Here is a 23958-nt window from a genome sequence, read left to right on the forward strand (position 1 = left end):
GCGTTCACTGGTTTTACTTTGATACAATTGTACAGCATTGGGGTTCAGTTCCTGATGCTTATATTGGCAATATATATTAACCATATTTTAAGAGGATCATTCTGGCTTTTTCTGAAAAAGATAAAAATCAACCAGTATATTCCTTTTGAGGGGTTTCTAATATGTAAATATATATAAATATAATATATGATGAATTTTTTTCTTTTTTATATTTCCTTACAGTTTGGTGGCTATTAATTCATGATTTTTAAAATATGTATAATCTAGGAATAAAATCCCATTGACACTCTTCAAAATCCAACTAAAACACAAAAACAAATGTCCTTTTTTTAAATTTATTTATTATGTGTGTATATCATGTATGTGTGTGGGCACATGTATACCACTGCTTGAATGTGCAGGCCAGAGGACAACTTGTGGGGGTTGTTCTTTCCTTCCACCACCTGACACAGCCATACACACTAAATAATCAATAAGTAAACATAAAGAAACAACTAAACTAAAAGCCTTAAGATGTAGCGACTTTCAGATAATATAGCATAGGTAACGGTTTTATTCATCTGTATTTTCTGTATCTTCTATTCATGAGTATGTTTTATTTTATAAATACAAAGATACAAATCTTATTGTTTTAAAGTCTTATGAAAACCACAGAAGAATATTTATCAAGTATATAATTGCTTTCAAATGGTATCTTAATTTAGTCTCAGGAAAATCCTGTAACTTGGGTATCATTATCCCTGTCTCTGCAGGAGAAAGTAAGGCTGAGAAAGGTTAAGTAGATTGCTAGAGTGACAGAACTGGGATTTGAATTAGAGAATCCCTGTTCCAAGGCCAGTTGGTTTTTTCCACTGAACCATGCTACCTCCCACAAGAGAACATTTTTACATTACCACCTGCTAGTTCTAATTAAGAGATAGTAATTAAACAATTTTCCACTCCTGACAACAATATTTAAATGACTCATATGTTAAAGAAACTAACATAAGAACTCTCTCAGCTGGAAGATATGATACAAGAACATAAGTGCCAACACTTACAGAGAGACTCCCGTATGACTCCGTCAATTATATTACCTATTTATAGTATAGGAAGCACAAAAATATTTAATGACAAGTATACTTGCAAAAGTGTTGAACTTGATTAATAATCAAAGAAATATAAATTAAAATAACAAACATATGTATTAAGTTGGCATAAATTATAGAAATAGTAATTGCCAGGTTGGACAACTGTATAGTTCTCAAACATCTAAGAACTAATGTCATTCATTAAAAACTTGCTGTGAGCCAACTGATAATACACGCACTTTAAAAATGTCCGTGGGAGACCAGGTGTGGTGGCGCATGCCTGAATCTCTGTGCTCGGAAGACTAACACATGGGAATCATGATGTCAACGTCAGTCTGACCTTTTATGGCAAGACTCTATCTCAAAAATAAAATAGTTTGTGGCTTTTTAAAGGAATATAAAACTATTTATTGACCACTGTTCACCATTATTTACAATAAAGTAAATATACAGTTGGATGGCATTCTGATACTACAAAGTTACTTTTCTGGCTCATTGAACCAGAACCCAAATACTGAAAAGACTGATCCTACCAGTACGGAATGAGTCAGGGTAAAGAAAAAGCATGCAGGTCATTAAATAATATTAGCAAATTTTGTTCACTCACTTAGTCAGTGGGTCTTAAACTGCCAACGTCAGCTCCAACCACGATTCTATTTCCACATCAAACAGATTCCACGAATCATAACCTTTTAGTAGAGACTTTAACTTTCTACAAAGGGTTGGTTCACCAGAGGAACCTTTACACAGAATGGCCGACCTGGACCTGCCTCTGCAGACCAGCTGGCCTCTTAAATCAGAGCTCCACCTGCCTCTAGAGTGCTGGGATTAAAGGCATGCGCCACCACACTCGGCCCAAGTCTTGTTATTAAATCACACTATTACTTTGTCTAATTCCATTTTCTGAAGGTGAAGTGGACAACTTTCTGTAAATAAAGCACTGTATTTACATGATCATACATCAATTCTGATGTGGTTGCCTGTAAACTATCCAATAAATTGCAGAATCTGCTTAATCTGAAAGGTTATGGTTTCAGGAAAATGTTCCCAATGAGGGAATCCTGTCAACTTGTATTTTTATCTTCAGTTCGTTTGAGCATTAAAAACAAGATGAAACAAACAAGTTATGTAAGTGTTTTATGCATACACCACAAACAAACAAACAAACAAAACAAAAAACCCAGAATGGTCCTACTGTGTCCCAGTTAAAAATAAGTTCTGACTTGAGTAATGACTGTAAAATCTCCCCAGTGTTTAAGAAAAGCTGTTCTTCAAAGCTGAGGAAATACAACATGGTATCAAATATTCTATTGTTAAGGGAAGCAACTACAGAAAGCTCTTACTTGCTCAAAGGAATCAGTGCCTTTTGATGAAGAACAAAAAACAAAAATATCCCAACTACTGTCAATACTTTCAAAACCAGCATATCAAACTTGATTTTCATTAGATTGCTATTTTTTTCCACACTAGTAATTCAAAACCTAAGATCCAGATTTTTATTTTTATATATAAATGGAAACAATTACTGTGCTTCATCTTCGGGACAAGAATGCCAAGTCAGCCTCTCCTCATAGAAGGTAGTGACAATCTGAGGACGCTTCATATTCGCCTTCTTTGCCAGCACCAAGTCAGCCTCATCCGAGTCATTCCATTTCATGAGAAACACTAATTCTCCACTGCTGTCTGTGGCACCAACTATTCATTCAGGATCAAGACCTCTAGCGAAGCCCCTTGGTTTGTTAGCAGCCATCTCTCATCTTCTTCGATTTGCTATCATCAGATTCACGGTCGGATAAAGATTTCCTTTTTGTACCATCTTTTTTTTTTTAATCAGCTTTTTGAGAATTAAAAAATGCTTCAATTAGCTGGGCAGTGGTGGTGCACGCCTTTAATCCCAGCACTTGAGAGGCAGAGGCAGGTGGATGTCCGAGTTCGAGGCCAGCCTGGTCTACAGAGTGAGTTCCAGAACAGCCAGGGCGATACAGAGAAACCCTGTCTCAAAAAAAAAAAAAAAAAGAAAGAAAAGAAAGAAAGAAAGAAAGAAAAGAAAAGAAAATGCTTCAATTAACTCTGGAGAATCTAAATTTTCTCCTGGTTCCCAAGTATTATCAGCATCTGTGAAGCCCTTCCACTTCAGGACATCCTCCACCTTCCCATTCACTATACGACATTACTTTCTCTACCACAAATTCTTCAGGCTCTGCCTCTTCAACCGTTTTAGTCTTTTCATTTTGTTTCTTTCCCATTTTTTGCAATGTAGTTTTATTGGAGGCCATTTTTTTAGATTTAATCGGAAACTAGAGGAGTTTACCACTCAGGTGCTCAGGGCCGCGGATCCTGCAGTCTCCCGCCTGCACACTTCAGTTCTGCCAGGTCTAATAGTTTGTGGCTTTTCACCAAGTAATTCCTCATCTAAGAGTTAGTCTTGATTAAGAAATTACAGATAAGTATATAAAGATTTAGATATAGATATCTTATACTTCTCTGGGGGGCAGGGAATGAATGAAGATGAGGGAGAATATGGGGTAAATCTGAATTTATTAACAATAACCTAACTTAATAAAATACAGATATGTCCCTTCCTAAACAGAGTCTGGAAAGGGGAGAGTGTTGGTTAAATGGTTATAGCCAGACATGAAGAATAAATCCTGGTACTCCATTCTTCAGTGACTATAGCTAATAATGTTATTTCAAAATTACTAAAAGAGTGGATGTTAAATGATGTGGCTACAAAGAAATATGTAAATAATAAATACATTAATTATGCTGAAATGATCCTTCATTTCTCAGGCCTGTCACTTTGCTTTTTGACATAGCACTGCTCACTAGCCTGAGTTCACTGATTAGGCAATTCTGGCTGGCCAGCAAGGACCAGGAATCCAACTGTTTCTGCCTCGTCAGCACGTCATTACAAGCATGCCAGCACACTTGGCTTTTTAACTTGGGTGCTGAGGATCAAGTTCTGCTTCTCACTTGGAAAGGAGTTTACCACTGAGCTATCTGTTGTATAACAGTTTCCTCTGAATTGAAAAATTCCATCAGGAAGCTCTTTAAGCAGAGAGATAGACAAGTCAAATTAGCTTCAGGAAGTCCCTGAGACCAACCCGATTTACTAGGCCCCTCCCTCCCAGAGTAAGCAATAAAGGTGATGACAGGCACTCTCAGATAAACCAAGCTGAAGAAAAGACTCTTAGCCAAACCAAACTGCCACGGAGACTCTCAGAAGAGCAAAAGCTGCAAAGAAGATGCCGAATCCAGACCAGCTGCCTAGAAGACGTTTAGACCCGAGTCACTTAGTAGAACACTCTCCAACCTGTTGAGGTGCCTAAAGGCTGTGCAGCATGCTCCAGGTTCCCAGCTTTATGAAATGTCACCCATGCTGGGGTGGGCCTTGGTGATGCAGCTGTCTTTGAGTCATTTCTGCTCTTTTAGTAACCCCCCCCACCCATACTCCTGTAAGTAACCTCACTAAAACTCATTGGTTCACCATGTTGGACTCTGGTAGTATCCACACTTTGATCAATCGTGGATTCCCTATCCAGGATGAGTAGATATGTGTGTTGCATCTCCCCAGGAAAAGTTCTATACACAACACAATCTTTCCAACCACAAGTATAAAAATGCTGTCAATCAAAAAGGAAAAAAGTAAAAATGTTACATATATTAAATAATCCAATTTCAAAACCCATTAATGGGGACTCTGCCAGACCTTGGTACGCATGCAGCTTTGCTCCTTCCTGTGGACGCTCTCAGCCCTCCCTTCTATCCCATCCCCATTCCTTTGTGTCATCCCCTGATGCCTAAAAACATCTACCTGAGATCAGAGTGGCCAAACAGCTAGGACTCAGGTAGGTGAATCACACTCTCCTTCCTGTCCAGCATTACCAGCTCCATTCTCACCCTCATCCCTGCAACAGCCTGCTTGCAGGTGGCCCTCCTCCCACCTAAAGTCATTCACTGGATACTTGGTGCAGACCCAGAGTCCCATAACCCTTTCATCCCTGTTTCTCCAGGTCACCCTTTGTTTCACTGCAGAGCACTTGTAGGAGGCTCTCCTCCCACCATATCCCCAACTCCCTGGGGGCCTGCCTGATGGTGTGGACAGGATCCCCAAAGATCTGTCCTGAAGCCCCTCTCAGCCTTTCTCCTACCCCATCTCTAGCCACCCAACAAGCTGAAGAAGCATTCTCTGCTAGGCCACCCACAGCTACCACATTTTCCTAAGATCTAGAATGGGCCACAAAAACTAATCAACAGAGCACCCACTCAACAAAGACTAGACCAGACCTGAGCACCTAGAATCACCTCAATCATCCTAACTCCAAAATTTAACAGCCAAAACAATATGCCCCTACTGTAACCCTGCTTCAGAAGGCCCTGAGAAGTGTATTATGGCTCAAGCACAAGGCAAGGACTTCAAAACAATTTTGAGTATGTTCAAGGACCTTGAGGAAGATGTGAATGAAAAAGATATGAAAGAAGTATGTGAAAACACAAACAGTAAAATAAAATATGAAAACAACTTGTGGTATAAAAGGAGAATGCAAAGAAACAGAATCATTAAAGAAACCCAAACAAAAATAAAACTGGAAGTGAAAATTTTAAGAAGTCAAACAAGAATCTCAGAGGCAAGCCTCACCGACAGACTACAAAACAGGGAAGACAGAATCTCAGGCACTGAAGGTAGAAGAAATGGATACCTCAGTCCAAAAAAAAAAAAAAAATGTTAAATCTAAAAACATTCAGTCACAAAATATCCAAGAAATCTAGGACACTATGAAAAGACAAATATAAGAAAATAGGAATAGAGAAAGGAAAAAAATCACAAATCAAAGGAAAATTCGTCCTGAGGGAGGTAATCTAGGACACCCCCCCCCCAGATGCAAGTATTTATGCATTCTCCTATGTGTGAATGCTAGCTCTTAAGCTTTTGATAGGCATTCAACAATTCATATGACCACTGAAGTTAGGTGTACAGTAAAGAACTAGGGGCATCCAAGAAAGGAGAAATAGAATGTGTAGTCATGGAAAGACAGGGGAGACAGGAACAGGAGGATTAAATAGGGAGAGGGAGAAAAAGTTAAGAGTGTAGAGGAATTTTAACCGAGAAACATGGGCCTCTCTGGCAAGGGATCACATCCAAAGACCTTCTAAGTCTATATGATCTGGCCAGAATGCAGATACGCTCTGGATTACAGTGTGATCTGGCTGGATACAGACATGCCCTTAGTACACACCTTTCATCCCTAACAATGAAGGTAAGATTAGTCTGTAGAAGGAAACAGCCATGTAAGATGAAAGTGGCATCTGATTGAGGGGCAGGAAAAAAAATGACAAATTAGAGAACAATTTGACAGAATAGGATATGTGGCCAAATTATTTATCACAAACTGACGGTAAAGCCCTATTGCTGAAGACAGCATTCACATATCTCATTAAACACAGAGAAGCTGAGTTGGTGCCTAACTAGAGCCTTCACCCCGACTGACTAGTTAGTATTCATGGTACTAGATGGTGCTCTGAATACTATCGGAGGAGAAAAGTAACTACCAATCCAGCTTCCAACCCTGAAATCTACTCAAGTGACCTGCCTTCATGGTATGCTGTTGCAATAGTGGTGCATAGGTTGTGGGAGTAACCAACCACTCTCTACAAGATGGAAACCATGCCTGACACTACCTAGGTGGACATGGGCCTAGAAGGAAACCAAATAAACATAGCAAAAAACTAACGACTAGTGGTATTCTGCTATACCCATAGATCAGTGCCTCTCTAAGCCATCAACAGAGAAACTTCCTCTTACAGTAGATACAAACTAATACAGAGGCCCATGTGCAGAGTAAGAAACTTTGACGATTCAATCCTAAATGAGATTGTCTTCATCAAACCCCTCCCCTCAGGATTCAGGGAGCTATGTGGAAGAGGACACACAAAGACTGTAAAAGCCAGTGGGGAAAGAGGACACTAAGGAAACACTGGCTCCTCAGACACAACAGGACTGAAGCAAACATGAACTCACAGACTGTGGCAGTGCTCAGGGAGTGCAAGGTTCAAGTCAAACAGGATCTCAATGCTGAGAGGGAGAAGCCGGCCATAGACTCCTATCCCTAGCAAGAAGCACTCTCCAACTGACATCCACTTGCAAAGGAAAAATTAGGTTTTTCCAATGGAATCTTACTACATAAATCAACCACACCTGAGGGCAGGTAGTAGACAGTCAACACAGAATGAACTCAATGGTAGTTTTGTAGATGTTTTCACTCATATGGTTTTGTTTGGGCATTTTTATCTTACTGATCTTTTGCTTATATATTATGGTTTCTGAACTTGTGTTTGTATACTGTGGAGAGATGGTTCTTGTGGGTTTTTTTTCCCTTTTCTCATTATTCTGGTTTTGGTTTTTTTGTTTGCCTGAGTTTTCTAAAGAAAGAGAAATAAAGAGTATGGACTTGGTAGCTAGGCTGATGGGGAAGATTTGAGAGGAAATGGGGGAGAGGAACCATGATCAGAATATATGATATAAAAAGCTGTTTTCAATAAAAAAACACTTTTAAAAAAGTATTACTGGAAAAACACATACTTTGTATTCAACGAGCCATTAAAACCCACCTTTACAGTTTCCATATATGTCCTCACAGCCTGTTGTTACGATGGCATTCCATACCATCCTTATAAGCCATTTACAGAGAAAGATTTCAGACCTATGGATCTGTCCCCTGTCCGGGAGCTATGCATGGCACACACACAAACACACCAGGATCCACGCAAAGAGCAAACAAACAACTCATGATACAAGAGATGTTCTACCTTAACAGCTTCTCCAAGAGTCTGGTTTTTGTCAGCTTCCTCGCTGGAGTGCAGTTCAAGTCTATAGTTCAGCTCCTGCAGTTGCTGGGCCTGTTCATTCAGCAGCATTTGTGCCTGCTGTTCCCGAAGCAATGCATTGTTGAGTTCTTCACATGCACTTTCAAACTTCTCGTGGGTGATCAATTTCTTTAAAAAGAAGAGAGAAAACTCAGTCGCAAGCCAATTGTATTGCTGTTTTGTTTGTTCTTTCAGAGCTGCGTTTACCAACATAATGACTATAAGTGGGGTTGGAGAGATGGCTCCGTGCTTAAGAGCACTTACTGCTCTTCTAGAAGGCCAGAGTTCAGTTCCCAGCACCCACAAGATGGAGGGAGAGGTTCACAACCATGTGGGACTCCAGCTCCAGGGGATCTTATGTCTTCTTCTGGCCTCCATAGGCACCTGGACACATACACTCACTCAGTGTACATGGAAAAAAAGTGTGTGTGTGTGTGTGTGTGTGTGTGTGTGTGTGTGTGTGTATAAATCTGCAAAACAATATAGTGCAAACATTTCTAAGAATTTACTATAAAACAAAACACAAAATTTGTTTTCCTCAAAATAAAAGGTCAGGGTAAACTATCACTTTAGTTTTTAAAGTATAACAATCATACTTTTAATGTTATCTTTTTAGTCAAAATCTTAACACTTGAAATCCCAAGCTTTTTGTAAAGACGATGATTAAAAGGCTCAAAGTCTTTAAGAAAGATATTCAAATGCCCGTAAGTATTCGGATGGTCCCTATGTGTGTGTTCAGTGGGCTCCGTCTCAGATGGCCCTCTCTGGCCCAGTGCCCTCTGTCTGGCAGTTCCCAACCTCGCTCACACTGTCATGCTGCCTTCTTTTCTTTTTCCCACAGTCATTATCAAGATTCGCCTTGCTTGTTCTCTTGCCCATACACATCTTGCAAGGAGGTATCTGCATGGAACTAGGAACTCATTCAGCTTTCTCACCCAACACAGAGAATAATTAAAGAATATTCTTTATGCCATAACATAAAGGACGACTTGCAAGAAACTGCAGCACACCACCAGAAGTTTTTTGGTCTGTTTCTCTCTATGGAGTCCTGACAAATGCAACTCAATTACACAACGTAAGGCTAACAACCTTAACGTGTGTTGTTAGCAAAGAATCCTTCAACACATGTCCTTTCACGTGTTTAACAGACCACCTTTTTTCTTGTGTCTGTTTCAGCTAAATGTTCCTTCATTTCGTCTGCCTTAGTCTTTCACCTACATCAGCTTCAGGAAAGCACGCCTTTCACATGTTTGCCCATGCAAAACACCATCCAACCAACTGTCAAAAAAACCCTTAAGTTTTTACTTTACACCCATATACACACACACTGATAATTAATTAATTAACTAACTAATTAGTAAGATACTGGGTAGTCAGAGCCCTAAGGGCAGGCTCTGTGCTCAGCAGCCGATGGCCAACACACACACACACACACACACACAAAACCTCCATGGCATTTTTGGAGGTTTTTGTCTTTAACCTTCCAGGTTCTTTCTATATATATTATACTTTCAAGTGTGTGTTATATAGGATTCCTGTATGAACATATGTATCTCTGTGTCTATATGTCCCTTGTATCTTTTCTTTGGCTTGGTTTTTTTTAATGTATGTTTGCTTGCTTTGCTCTACTCTGTTTGTTTTACTATTTTTAGATGGCCTGTTTGCTAATGAAAAAGACAAAGAAAGGGTAAGGATTCGGGTAGGAGAGGAAATGGAGTTCCGGAAAGCGATGGGGGAGGGGGAACTAATCAGGATACACTGTCTGAAAAAAATCTATTTTCAATAAAAAATAAAATTGGAAAAAAATTAAAACCAAGAGACTTTGAATTATTTCTAATATTCAAACAATCAGGAAGAGATGGAGAGGAAGGTATCACACGGCCATCGTTGGCTTACAGAGTGCTTGAATTCATTTAACTGTGTTTGCAAACTCTGTGACTTGTCCAGCTCCTTTTTCATCTCATGCACGGTCCGTTTGTATTCTGTCACCTCGAGGCGCAGGGAGCGGCGCTCAACCTCGGCTGCGTGCAGCCTTTGCGTAAACCCAAATATTTGCTTTTGTAACGCTGCAGTGCTTTTCTGTTGTTAAATAAGAATACAGTTAGAAACATCAGTCATTAATTTACTAATAAGTCAATAGCAATGAGTATTTTACTAAACTAAATGTAACTCAAACATTATACAAACAAACAATACTAGCTATTTCTAAATCAGATAAGTAAATGTATTCAAGGGGCTTTATTTTATTAAAAGCTTTGTGAAACTTAATTATTCACATAGAATTGATTTGAATTATATGAGTCTGAAACACGGTCTAACTCACAAATCCTAAAGTCACTATGAAATGAAATAGCACATACCATGATGGGAATATGGCTGCATAAACCATACTTCAGGGCCAGCGTGTTCACTTTGTGAAGCCCCCGGGCCAGCCTCTGAACCAGAGAATCCTTTTCTACATACGTTATGCTCCGGCTGCTATGCAGAGGGATGCTTGCCATCGCCGAGCTAAGTTTATCCATTAGTTTCGAAAAAGAATTCTTGGCTGCACCTATGAGTAGATGTCCACAAATCCTGGAATTTGGATCTTCAAAGACAAAAAAAAAGCATAAAATCTGAGTCGCCTCATGTTAACTTCACAATGTTGCTGGTCTCAACAGAATGATTTCCAGCTATACAGTTCTCAGTCATTTGTAATAACCCTTCTGAAAAGTTCCTTCCCTATCAAGCTTCAAATGAAACGCTGAGCCCAGGCAAGGACACACTGAGAAACCATGCTCCGCGAGAAGCCCTCATGAACTTAGTCTGACCACTGCAGGGCACACCGTCATGCTAGCCAGTCACCTTCCCTTTCTTTTCTAACACTTCATATGACTTGGGCTTCTATTCCTAATTATGACTGCTTCTGGCCTTGACACCATGACACATACGGTCTCAGACAAGCAAACACAATTTGCTTCGTTCCAGGACAGCTAAAATTCTTTAACTACAATTACTTCTTTCCTCGTGGGATTCCAGTAATCACCCTGCATCTAATGGGCTTGAGGGTCCCAGTGTATGCAATGCAAGCTGATTACTACCAGATCGTTAGGGCTGTAATTAATAATTATACCTAATGTTGATAAATAAAACGTCACCACTCTTCCTGCTAACTGATATTTCAGATAACCACTAGTAGGCTTATTTTGTGCCGTCAGGAAAGTGGTGTGACTTCATTTCACTATTCTAAGCAGGTCTTAATCTGTCCCTGTTTAGCTTCTGGTGCCATCCATGTGGGAGGGTTAGTTCTGAGAGATACCCCAAATTCAAACCCGGCACTAAAAGTCCTACAGTCTCTACTACTGGAATTCATTTAAATCCTCTTTCTATCTAAAGCACAATAAAATGTTGGCAATGTTACCAACGTGTTATCTTAATTGTGGAATTACATGCAGTTCAAAGTGAAAGAGTGACAGTGACCAAGGGGCAATCAATGGTTCCCTAGGGCACTCATAGCTTGCCTCAGCAGTACTCTACAGTCCTCCCCGTAGACACTCTGTGCTCTACAGTCTGAACTGCATTCTATTTATTCTCCTCCACAATGTATAAACAGAAGGGTAAATTGCCTATGCCAGGTAGCAGTCAAAACTTGAAAACCACATTGCTCCAGAGTAAGCCATAAAATAAAAAAAAAAAATTGCCAATTTGATAAAAGTTTAATATTGTCCATATAAATTTTATTCATTAGTTTCCAGTACATTGATGTCAGAGAATATAAGGTAGTGAATTTTCATGCTCTATGACACTCATTATAAACATATTCTCCAAGAGTGTCATGGGCAAAGTCGTGCAGAGTTTAATTAAAATACACAATTCTTTTGTTAATAATAAATGATTTAAAAAGTAGTGAATGGCAAAAACTTTACTAGCACAATTGGATGGCATTCAGCACATAATGTGGAAGTGTGAAGTAAACACCTCACTGTATGTAGTAAATAATTCGCTGTTCAGTGGAAGAACACTATAGTTTTCTCTTAATAGTCAATATAACATATCATTTAATATCAAATATACATATTCCCTGTGTCTTCAGCTGCACTGTATATTTCTATTTGTCCTTTTTCATTTCCAGCTGCCATGTCTTCACTATCCCAAGCTAGCATATATAGATATTTTTATATATTTATTGGATCAATCACATCCCATTTTACTTTCATAGCAACTGCAACAATACTGAACTCAACAATGCATTCAAAAAATACCAAGAGAAAGTAATATTAATTTTCATGTTATATCAAAAATGACTTTTTAAGCAAATACAAGATCTGTTTTTAAATTTTTATGTAATATAAAGGTAAAGACATTTTTAATAAAAAAGAACCTTAAAATAAAATTTCCACTACAATTAAATTTTAAGCTATACTATTTTTACTTTACTATTGCACTGATGTGCTTGGTAGACTCTGACCTCTAATGAAGGGGGAAACTAAATGACAACACAGTCCCACGAGGCTGCTTCTGAATTGCTAAGGAGTTAGGAAAAAATACATCCTACGTGTGTGTGCAGAACATCATAAATTATAGACAGAGCACTAAGTAATTTATGTTTTAAGAAGCATTTTCACAATACAGCTCACATTTTATTATATGAAATACAGTTGTATAATAAAGGAGGAAACAATGCTATAGTGCCAGGATTACATGTTTATTTTCATGACAGCGAACAAAAGTCACTAAAAATCCTCCTGTTGACTTATCTCAACCATTTTAAAGTATGCGCCTGTTTAAATTCAATTTCTTTCTTTATGTTAAATACATTTGCTCGTCACTTTTCCAACTTACATAATGTAACTGGTATGGAGAAGCAGATCCCGGGTTGCACAGTTACATTCTCCAATAGGACAGGCACACTTTCACATCTACAGTTAACATCTTCTAACAAATTCCTAAGCTGATGACTGGCCTAGTAATTCTAACCCTGGAGGTGGCAGGACTCCAGAGGGGACAGGGAGACACTTCAGGAGTCTCCCTCTCGATCTTTATTTGTCATAATAGAATTCAGACATGGATAGCACATCCATGATGCTGTATGTAATAAAACCAGAAGTCATTAGAAAACATTACAGAAATCTATTACTACTGAAAATACGATTACCACATAGAAAACTAAATGTCTACAGTGCATTTCCTAATTAAATGAAATGTTTCCATTCAGACAGAGTGAGAAACCCCCTTTAAGCAAAGAGTAATAGTGAATTAACAATAAAGTATATATAAAGGCATCAATGATGAATAATGTTAATAATGTCAGAAACTTTACTAATTTAACATTTTCTTTTAACTAAGTTCTCACAACAGAGCCCAGACTGACCTAGAACTCCCTACCTAGGTCAGGCTTGCCTTGGAATCTTCCTGCTTTCGCCTCAAAGCTGCTGGTATCATAGGCACATAAAACCTGGCCTGGCTAGATCTCTGTCTTTGATCTTTAAAATACAGCAATAACTTCTTATTAACAAAAACACAAATTCTTACTGCTTTGACCTTCCTAAATATGAAACTTCAGTCTTGAACACAATCTGGCTCCTGAGTTTGGTCCTTTTGAGCTGTGACTTCTACAAAGTGTACTAAACTATGCAATACGAAGTAAGCTGGTAGCACCTCACTAGCAGGGGTGTGTCTGAGTCATCTATCCTTAATACAACCAAGATGTCTTCCTTTAATAATAGAAAAGATGCGCAATAAAGTGAACGGACTCTCTACTTGTGTCCATCGCCCCTTAGATACACTCAGAGAGGTATTCAGAAGCCCAATCAAGTACAGTTGTTTCTCTTGTGACATTTTTCTCTTAGACCAGCCGTACCAAAAAGTTCAGCTATCTGTATTCTACTCTCGCAATGATTGATGTTTCAGCCCTTCAGTGAAAGTAGCATCCTCCCCTGTTTGAGGTAAATGATCTCTCGCAGGCACACCATTTGGATATCTAGAAGAGGTAATTTATCTCAAGTGGGCAAACACTATCGCAAAAGCAAAAAGGTTGCCACCTGTCCAGTATTTATAGAGGCAATGTGAAAACTGCGGTCTCTGCCCACTGCTTATGAATACATCATCAAAGTTTATGAAAGCAGTGGCCAAGCACTGGAAGCACTTTCTAAAAAGTGACTTCACGTTTCCAGTTTCATGAGAAGGTAAAAAGTCGTATTAGTTCTGTTAAGGCATCAGTATTGAAGACAGAGATAAAATAATGGACTTATAGGACTTACATATTCAAAAGCAAGTTACTTTTTTCTGTAACAAACATAATAGCTAAGAACTCCTATTAGCCAATGTCTTAGTTATAGTTACTACTGCTATAATGAAACACCATAACCAAAAGCAACTCAGGGGAGTGGGCGGGGGGGGGGGGGGGAGGGAGATGGCTCAGCAGTTAAGAGCACTGACTGCTCTTCCAGAGGTCCTGAGTTCAATTTACAGCAACCACATGGTGGCTCACAACCATCTGTAATGGGGATCCGATGCCCTCTTCTGGTGTGTCTGAAGACAGCTACTGTATACTCATATAAATAAAATAAATTAATTAATCTTTTAAAAGGCATCTCAGGGAGGCAAGGGTTTACTTCACTCGCAGTTCCATGTAACAGTTCATCATCAAAAGCACTAAGGACAGAAACACACAGGGCAGGAACCTGGAGGCAGGAGCTGAGGCAGAGGCTATGGAGGGACGCTGCTTACTGGCTTGCTCCCCATGGCTTGCTCAGCCCCACTGAGGCCTGCAGGCAGCCTGATCTTATGGAGGCATTTCCTTAATTGAGGCTCCCTTCTCTTAGATGGCTTTAACTTGTGTTAACATAAAACTACCCAGCACAGACAGAGTTTACACATGAGAATGTTAAGGCTGAAAAGGGACAGCTGCACAAATAGCGTACAGTAGCACACCTTCAAATGACGAATTCTTCAAATGTCATTGTTCAAACAAGGTCCAGAGCACACTTTCTCTCCTAGTAGACAGCTTGTGTATTATTCAGAATTTATTCTAAATGCCCAACTTTTAAAAAATAAGCACTTATTGAATATAAATTCTTTAACCCAAGAATAAATAACAGATAGCAAGGTACTTCTTGATGTTGGCATACATGACCACAGATTTCCTGAGGCTGGTCAGAAAGAAGTCACAGTGATGCTATCAATATACAATCCTGATATTTAAAGTAGTTTACGTTCTCACAAAGGGGAGCAGCTGGGATGTAGCTCGGTGGTAGATTGCTAACCTCACATGCACAAGACTCTGGGTTTGATCCCAGCACTAGAGGGGGAAGTGGGGAGAAAGGAAGTATGAACAGTCCCAAAGGACACAGAGGGTTTTCCATAGGCATTAAAGTAAATATTCTTGAGTGGTTTTAGTAACCTCCTGTCTGTCCTTCAACGTACCTACTCTTCACACTTGACATGAACAGATAGCATGATGTGTGACTTACAGGAGTGGCACTTTGGCTATGATGTCAGGGTTTGTCCTTGTTACAGCACACACAAGTGCTTACTCCTTCTGGCCTAATGAATTCAAGTGTGTGCATCCACTCATTGGCTGAGGGAGAGTTCAGTTTGTTTTCACCGTTTTAAAACTATTATTGGTGCTATGGGCATTTATGCTCACATTTTTATATGGATACATGTCATCACTTCTATTAAAAAAAAATAGTACTGGAATTGCTAGTGTATAATATAGCTCAATGCTAACATTTTAAGAAACCAAAAAACTGTCCCAAAGAAGTTCAGCATGATTATTCTTTCCAACAGTATCTGAATGCTTTCATATTTTACCTCTCTTCTTTCCCTTGCTGGGCAAACACAGTCCTGTAGATTGGACAAGCACCAATATGAACATGATAAGGATGGCAGAGTAGAAATGTACTCTGTGTTTTTATAGATTCTAGACTCCCTATTACTTAGAAAAGAGAATAACCAACTTTATTACAGTACTTTAAATGGGGTCTTCTACAAAGAGAGCAGAACTCTGGCAGCCCTCCAAATATACAACGTGATTTTATTAGAGAAATTTCCTCTGGAACTTTACACAGTAATTAAAACAAACCCACCTCTCCTTCCCATTTATGTGTGTGTACATACATGGAATGTGTACATGCTTGCATGTTTATGTGTGTGCATGTGTGTACACGTGTGGAGGTCAGATGTTGATGTCCAACTCGGCTCCTCTAGCTAACAAACTTGCTCCAGGGATGTCCTGGCTTTGCCCACAATCACTGGCATTGCAGGCAGCCTGTTACACCCACTCAGCATTTATGAGGATGCTGGGGATCCAAACCATCTCTGTTTTACACACAAATAAACTGTTGCGATGTCTTTTTCTTTTCTGGCTGTGTCTTTTGTTGTATTGGAGGTTAAACCTACGGCCTCATGTATGCTAGGAACTGCTCAGTTTAGACCTGGCATGTGTTCACGTTTTTATTTTCAGAGGTTCTCACTAAGTGGATCAGGTTGGCCTCAAACTCACTCTGTAGTCAAGGTTAGCCTTGAATTTATAATCATCTGCATTTATGTCCCCACAGCTGAGATTACAGGCCTGGAACACCAGACACAGACCACATAAATTTAAATAATTTATCCAGCACAACATAGCTGGTATCAGAATTCTTATTTACATCTAAATTGCTACCTCCCTTATGGTACACTCCACCAATTTTAGAATATTAAATTGATAATCTGTATCTTAAGGGTACTAAGATACATAGTGTATTTCCATTAAGGTTTGCACTATTTTCAAGGTGAAGTTGGTGGGAAGGGAAACTACAATTTAATCCCACTATTGGAAAAGAATTATATAAGATGTTCCATGTATTATTTCAGTAAGTTCTTTTTAAGATTCATTTCTTTTCTTTTTAACAATGTGTATGGGGGTTTCTGCATGTGACTATGAGCACATGGGTGTAGCTGCCTACAGAGATGAGAACTGGTGTTGGATCCCCTGGAGCTGGAGCTGTGATCTGCCCACTATGTTTGCTAAGAACTGAATGTGACTGCTCTTCCAGAGGTCCCAGGTGATTCCCAAAGTCTATAGGGGGATCACAACTGCCAATAACTCAAGATCTAGGGATCTGATGCCCTCTTATGGCTTCCACAGGTTCTGCACACATGTGACACACAGATATATACATTGGCAAAACACCCATATACTTCAAATAAATTTCAAAATGCAAAAATTTAAATAAATATATGTATTCCATTATAAGCATGGTTAGATTAGCTATCAACACATTAGTTATATTTATTACACTTGTTATTTGATGAAACCATTTAACCTGTAGATGTCTGAAAATGTTTCCTTTTTTCTAGTAAAATATCTGATGTTTCTATTGAATATACTTAAAAATGAAAATGCATTGTGTTTGGAGAAATTCTTCTATCATTCTGCATGAGTTTTCCTGCTGCTGTAACCAAAATGCCTGACAGAAACAACTAAAGTGAAGAAAGGTTTCAGAAGTGTGCTTACATCACAGCAAGGAAGGCCTGGTGCAGCAACATGGGGCATGCCCTGCAAGCCAGGCAGCAATGGACACCGAAAGTCCAATGATGTTCTTCACTAAACTATAATATGCGTGGCTGGATATAAAATTAACTCAAACAAATCAGTAGCCTTCCTTGATACAAATGATAAATAGGCTGAGAAAGAAATTAGGGAAACAACACCCTTCATAATAGTCACAAAAAAAATCTTGGTGTGACTCTAACCAACCAAGTGAAAGATTTATATGACAAAAACTTCAAGTCCCTAAAGAAAAAAATCAAAGAAGACCTCAGAAGATGGAAAGTTCTCCCATGCTCATGGATTGGTAGGATTAGCATAGTGAAAGTGGCCTTCTTGCCAAAAGCAATCTACAGATTCAATGTAATCCCCAACAAAATTCCAACTTAATTCTTCACAGACATGGAGAGTTTAATTCTCAACTTCATATGGAATAACAAAAAGAATTAAAAACCAGAATAGTGAAAACTATTCTCAACAATAAAAGATCTTCTGGGGGAATCACCATCCCTGACCTTAAGCTGTACTACAGAGCAATAGAGAAAAACAAACAAACAAACAAACAAACAAAACATGGTATTGGCACAGAAACAGGCAGGAAGATCAATGGAATAGAACTGAAGACCCAGAACCAGACACTTATGGACACTTTATCTCTAACAAAAAAAAAAAAAAAAAGCACTGGTCTAACTGGCAGTCTGCATGTAGAAGAATACAAATTGACCCATATTTATCACCTCATACAAAGCTCAAATCCAAGTGGATCAAGGACCTCCATATAAAACCAGATACACTGAATGTAATAGAAGAGAAAGTGGGAAAGAGCCTTGAACTCATTGGCACAGGGGGAAATTTCCTGAACACACCTCCAATGGCACAGGCTCCATGACTAAAAATTAATAAATGGGGACCTCATGAAACTGGAAAGCTTCTATAAGGCAAAGGATACTGTCAATAAGACAAAATGACAACCAACAGATTGGGAAAGGATCTTTACCAACCCCGCATCTGATAGAGGGCTAATATCCAATATATACAAAGAACTCGAAAAGTTAGACTCCAGAAAACCAAATAACCCTATTAAATATGGGGTACAGAGCTAAACAATTCTCAACTGAGGAATCTCCAATAGCCGAGAAATACTTAAAGAAATGTTCAACATACTTAGTCATCAGGGAAATGCAAATCAAATCAACCCTGAGATTCCATCTTACACCAATCAGAATAGCTAAGATCAAAAACTCAGGTGACAGCAGATGCTGGTGAGAATGTGGAGAAAGAAGAACACTCCTCCATTGTTGGTGGAATTTCAAACTGGTACAACCACTCTGGAAATCAGTACGGCGGTTCCTCACAAAACTGGAAATAGTTCTTTCTACCTGAAGACCCAGCTCTACTACTCCTGGGCACATACCCAAAAGATGCTCCACCATATAACAGGGACACTTGCTCTACTATGTTCATAGCAGCCTTATTTATAATAGCCAGAAGCTAGAAACAACCCAGATGTCCCTCGACCAAAGAATGGATACTGAAAACGTGGTACATTTACACAATGGAACATTACTCAGCTATTAAAAACAGGGACAGCACTAATTTTGGAGGCAAATGGATAGAACTAGAAAATATCATCCTGAATGAGGTAACCTAGACCTAAAAAAACATACATGGTATGTGCTCACTGATAAGTGGATATTAGCCAAAAAGTTCAGAATACCTATGATACAACTCACAGACCATAATGAAGCTTAACAAAAAGGAAAGCCCAAGTGTGGACACTGCAATCCCACCTAGAAGGGGGAGCAAAGCAATCATGAGAGGCAGAGGGAGGGAGAAACCTGGGTGAGAGAGGGGAGGGGGAGGATCAAATATGGGGGTGGGGAGACAGAAGAGAAGCCCAGAGGGCCAAGAGGATGAAGAAATATGTAGCAGTGTGGGACAGAGGGGAGGGGCGGGAGGAACCTCTAGAAAGTCCCAGATGCCAGGGGTGTAAGAGGTTTTGAGGACCTAATGGGGATGACTTTAACAGCATGCCCAGCAGTGGGGAGATGGAACCTAAAGAGACCACCTCCAGTAGACAGACATGGGGCTACCCACCCATCTTCAAAACTCTCACCGCAGAATTGTTCCTGCCTAAAGGAAATACAGGGACAAAAGTGGAGCAGTGACTGAAGGAAATGTGATCCAGTGACTGGCCCAACTTCGGATCCATCCCATGTGCAGGCACCAAACCCTGACACTATTACTGATGCCACATTGTGATGTAGACAGGGCCTAGCATGGCTGTCTTCTGAGAGGCTCTTCCACCAACTAACTGAGACAGATGCAGATACTTAACAGCCAACCATTGGACTGAGGTCGGGTTCCCCTATGTAATAGTTGGGGGGTGGGGGGCACTGAACAGTGAGTTACTATCTAGAATGTTAAAAAAAAAAAAAACTATAAAATTAAACACCAAAAAAAAATCCAGCTAATAAATACATCGATGATCTGAACAGACAAGTTCTCTGAAACAGAAATACAAATGGCTAGCAAGTACTAGAAAGCAGATGACAACAAGCCCTGGAGAAGGCGTGGGGAAAGAGGAGCCCTCATGATCAGCTGCCCCGCTGACACATCTGCTGTTGCTGCAGTATTCACTACAGAGAAAGCTTAGACATCCATCAGCAGATGAATACAAAAAGAAAACAGAAAACATACACAAAACAGAATTATTTCAACTGCAAAGAAAAGAGAAACTGATATTTACAGGAAACGGACAAATACAAAGGCTTTTTTCTCATAGACAGGTTTGAGAGGAGGAAGGGAGCCAGCAAGAAAGAGTGTGGGGGGGACTAGGAAAGGCAGAGAGAGGAATGACAGCACAACACCATTACATACACACATGAAGCTGCCATAATAAAACCCACTGAATAACTTTTAAAAATTAATTTTAAAATAATATGGCTAGCTAGCACACCTATTTATTATACTAAGTCTAAACCCTATCATTATGTTCTTTCAAAAACCTACATTTTTGCTTTGAACCTATAAAACCAAACTTCTCAATTTAATTTTGTTTGAGACAGCCTGAAGAAATCATGACTATATATTTATCTAAAATGATATATGTGTGAGATTTAATTTATTATATCTTAATTTTTTAATAATTAAATTTTTAATTTTGTTTCTACTTCAATGCCAGCATGCTAATGTTCTGCTAATGCATTAAGTATGCTAATGGCTTACCAATATCAACAGCCACACCTAAAAATAATCTGAGAATCATAAGATTCCTGGAGCCTAGGTTTAGATACCTGAAATTTTAATGAAATGATTCTCATTTATATTGACATACCTTTAAATTTTAAATGATATCTCACATTATCGTCCACTCTGTGCATATACCTCACTGAGCAGGACAGTCTTAGCAGGGCTACACTGGCTTTACTGATCATGCACAGTGACTAATTCCAGTCTACCATGTAGCTCACCCAGAGCATGTGAACATTCATCCCTGCTTAGGAAAACCAGTTATCATTACACGCTTCTAACACACACATGCCCACAAATACACACAACCTGAGTCATGGCAAACAAGCAAACTTTAGACCTCGGTAAATCACTGCTTATACTAAATTTCATGCACGGTAGAAAGAACGAACCATTCAGATTAACTCTATCCAACATGGATTTTTAAAGTGTACATATCACCAAATGAGACATGGCATTTTCCACTGGCTTGGCTACTACTGCTCCAACTTCTGAAACTCGGGGCCAGAAAACAAAACAAAGAAACAGTGTCTCCATTGCTCTAAAGAGAGAAACTTTGGGCTGGCAAGATGGCTCAGGGGTTAAGAGCACTGGCTACTCTTTCTGAGGATCCTGGACCAATTCTACTCACTCATGAGGTGAGGCAGGATTGATTCCCAGCACTTGAGATGTGAGTCACAATGGTCTGTAGCTCCAGTTCCCGAGGATGCAACACCCTGTTCTGGTTCCTGCTGGCATCAGGAACACACAAGGTGCATAGATACATGCATGGAAGCAAAATATCCACACACATTTAAAAAGTTAAACTAGAGACAGACAGAGGGGAGAGAGAGAGAGAGAGAGAGAGAAACACTAATGGTGTGTTTTCCATAGGAAAAAGAAATCACCAAGGAGAAGAATGGAGTAGAAACATTTGCCAAAAACAATTTATGTAATTTCCTTATAAATAAATACAGAGTTTGACATCAAAATTTGCATTCATTTACATGTTTACATCATTAAATACATGTTTAACAATCTCTCTGTGATTAAGTAAAGAACATATATAATTTCTTACAAGATTATCAAAACTTGTACCATAAGGAATTTCTGGGCATTTGTTCTTAAGTATATGTTGCTAAGGCATAATAGGTGGCCATACCTGTTTTACTAATGACTTCTTGCAGCTCTGTCATAGAACTGATAATCGTACCTAGAAGGTCAGAACTGGTAAGCCACGTGAGTGCCTGTAAACAGCGTAACTGTTCCCTCTGATGTTCTGCAGAGACAGAAGCACCCGTTATGAAATGCTACAAGCTATTAGATATCCACATTTAAATTGCATAGTAGCTCAGTAAATCAGACTTTGTATGCCTAATGTTTTCTAGTACAGAAAATCTAGCTATAGCTGATTGGCCTAACATTAAATAACAGGCATCTGAAGAAGACAGACATTTCCTTTAGTTTCTGATTCGTGACAACAGCCTGATTCTTAGCAGCTGCACTGTCTGAGGGTGCGGCCACAGAACACTTGCTTGGCGCAAGGCTAGCCTTAGGGTTGATCCCCTAGGCATGAATTGTTAAAAGTTAACAACTAAATCTACTGTTTTCTTAAAATTGTAAAACAGTCTCAAAAAGTGTCAGCCGAAAATTCATATTTGCACCATTTTTTTTTTTTTTTTTTTTTTTTTTTTTTGGTTTTTCGAGACAGGGTTTCTCTGTATAGCCCTGGCTGTCCTGGAACTCACTTTGTAGACCAGGCTGGCCTCGAACTCAGAAATCCGCCTGCCTCTGCCTCCCAAGTGCTGGGATTAAAGGCGTGCGCCACCACCGCCCGGCTTTTTGCACTATTTTTAAGCAACTCTAAGATATTTTTAACTCCCATCATTTCACTCTTATTTTATATGGAAAGCATGAGAATTTTTAAATGTCTGTTTTGGATGGTTACAATTGAAAAACTGATATATAAACTCTCCACCCTACTGCAAAAAAAAAATTCAAATGCAATAAAACTAGACAATACTGAGGTTATACATATTTGCTTCTTAATATAATTTACAACAAAACAATCAAGGCTAATTTGTATTCTATTAACATTTATATACATATACATCTGAAGACACCCTGGACTGTGTGACATGATCTGACATATTACATAATTCTTTGAACGTTTTATGTAATAGCCAGCTGCGCACACATTGCATTTCACTTACACAAAACTTTGATTTTTAAAAGCACTGAGACTCTTACTTGGGAATTGGCGCTTGTCTTTGGGCTCCCCGGTACACACTAGCATGCCTATGCCTTCTTTACAACTCTCCATCCAGGTGAAAAGAAAGGCACAGGATTGGCCCAAAAGCTTGAGTCTGTTTGCTGCCAAGATTGCAATTACGCCTTTCCGGAAGACACGGACCAATCCTTTGAATGTTTTTTTCTTCGTTTTGGCTTCTTCTTGTTTCTTCTCGTCTACCGCTGACAATGCCTGGGCCAGGGTTCTAATTTCCAGTTTGAACAGTTCCAAGCTGTTGACTTGCTCCTGGAGAAAGTCCCTCTGTGTGGATAAGGCACATGACCTGCTGTAGAGGGGACACAGCGCACCGGCCATCAGCGCACAGGCCGCCAGCAAGCACGTCTGTTCCCTCTGTGTCCTGGACAGTGTGGTTTTGAAGTGGGAATTCTCACGAACCAGTTGTTCGTGGGAGTTCTCAATGCGGTTCAATTTTTCTGAGTTTTTTTCTGCAATTTCTTGAAATTTCTACAAAAGAAGTCAAATAATATATAGCATCATGAAACAGAAAGAAATATACTTTTGATGAAACTACAACTTCCCTTCAAAAGATCTGTTATGAAATATCTAAGTGCACACAGTGGGCCTGACAGGTTTGAATGTGCACACTGACCTGAAAATCTCTTGCATGGCAGCTTTACATAAACTATAACACATAAATCTGAGAGCATTTCATCAATCTCCTGTGTCCTGGCACATGAGTACACATATGTAGGAGAAGTGGGGGCTGGAGAGATGGCTCAGTGGTTAAGAGCACCGACTGCTCTTCCAGAGGACCCAGGATCAATTCCTAGCATCCACACGGCAGCTCACAACTGTCTGGAATGCCGGATCTGACACCCACACACAGGCTTACACACAGGCAAAACACCAAGGCCCATGAAATAAAAATCAGGAATTTTTTTAAAAGAGAGAGAAAAATGAGCTTTCTGGGCCTAGTTTCTCCTTTCCACTCCTCAATAATTATTATTTCCCCGTCAACAGAAACTACA

At 39.4% G+C, this 23958-nt stretch overlaps 1 protein-coding gene across 3 annotated transcripts in view; it reads right to left on the bottom strand.

Moving 5' to 3' along the window:
• The window catches only part of Ccdc171 (coiled-coil domain containing 171), a 366744-nt gene that overhangs the window by 184279 nt on the left and 158507 nt on the right, over positions 1 to 23958 (bottom strand). For all 3 annotated transcript variants that reach the window (XM_085839201.1, XM_085839202.1, XM_085839200.1), the window contains 5 exons: positions 22930 to 23434; positions 21842 to 21958; positions 10295 to 10521; positions 9831 to 10013; positions 7878 to 8063 (listed from right to left, as the gene is read on the bottom strand). In XM_085839201.1, the coding sequence (XP_085695327.1) occupies positions 7878 to 8063; positions 9831 to 10013; positions 10295 to 10521; positions 21842 to 21958; positions 22930 to 23434 (1218 nt within the window). The remainder of the gene's footprint in view (positions 1 to 7877; positions 8064 to 9830; positions 10014 to 10294; positions 10522 to 21841; positions 21959 to 22929; positions 23435 to 23958) is intronic.

This window comes from Mus caroli, unplaced genomic scaffold (assembly GCF_978045245.1).
Source record: "Mus caroli unplaced genomic scaffold, Mus_caroli_1 scaffold_6, whole genome shotgun sequence".
In the NCBI taxonomy this organism is placed as follows: domain Eukaryota; kingdom Metazoa; phylum Chordata; class Mammalia; order Rodentia; family Muridae; genus Mus; species Mus caroli.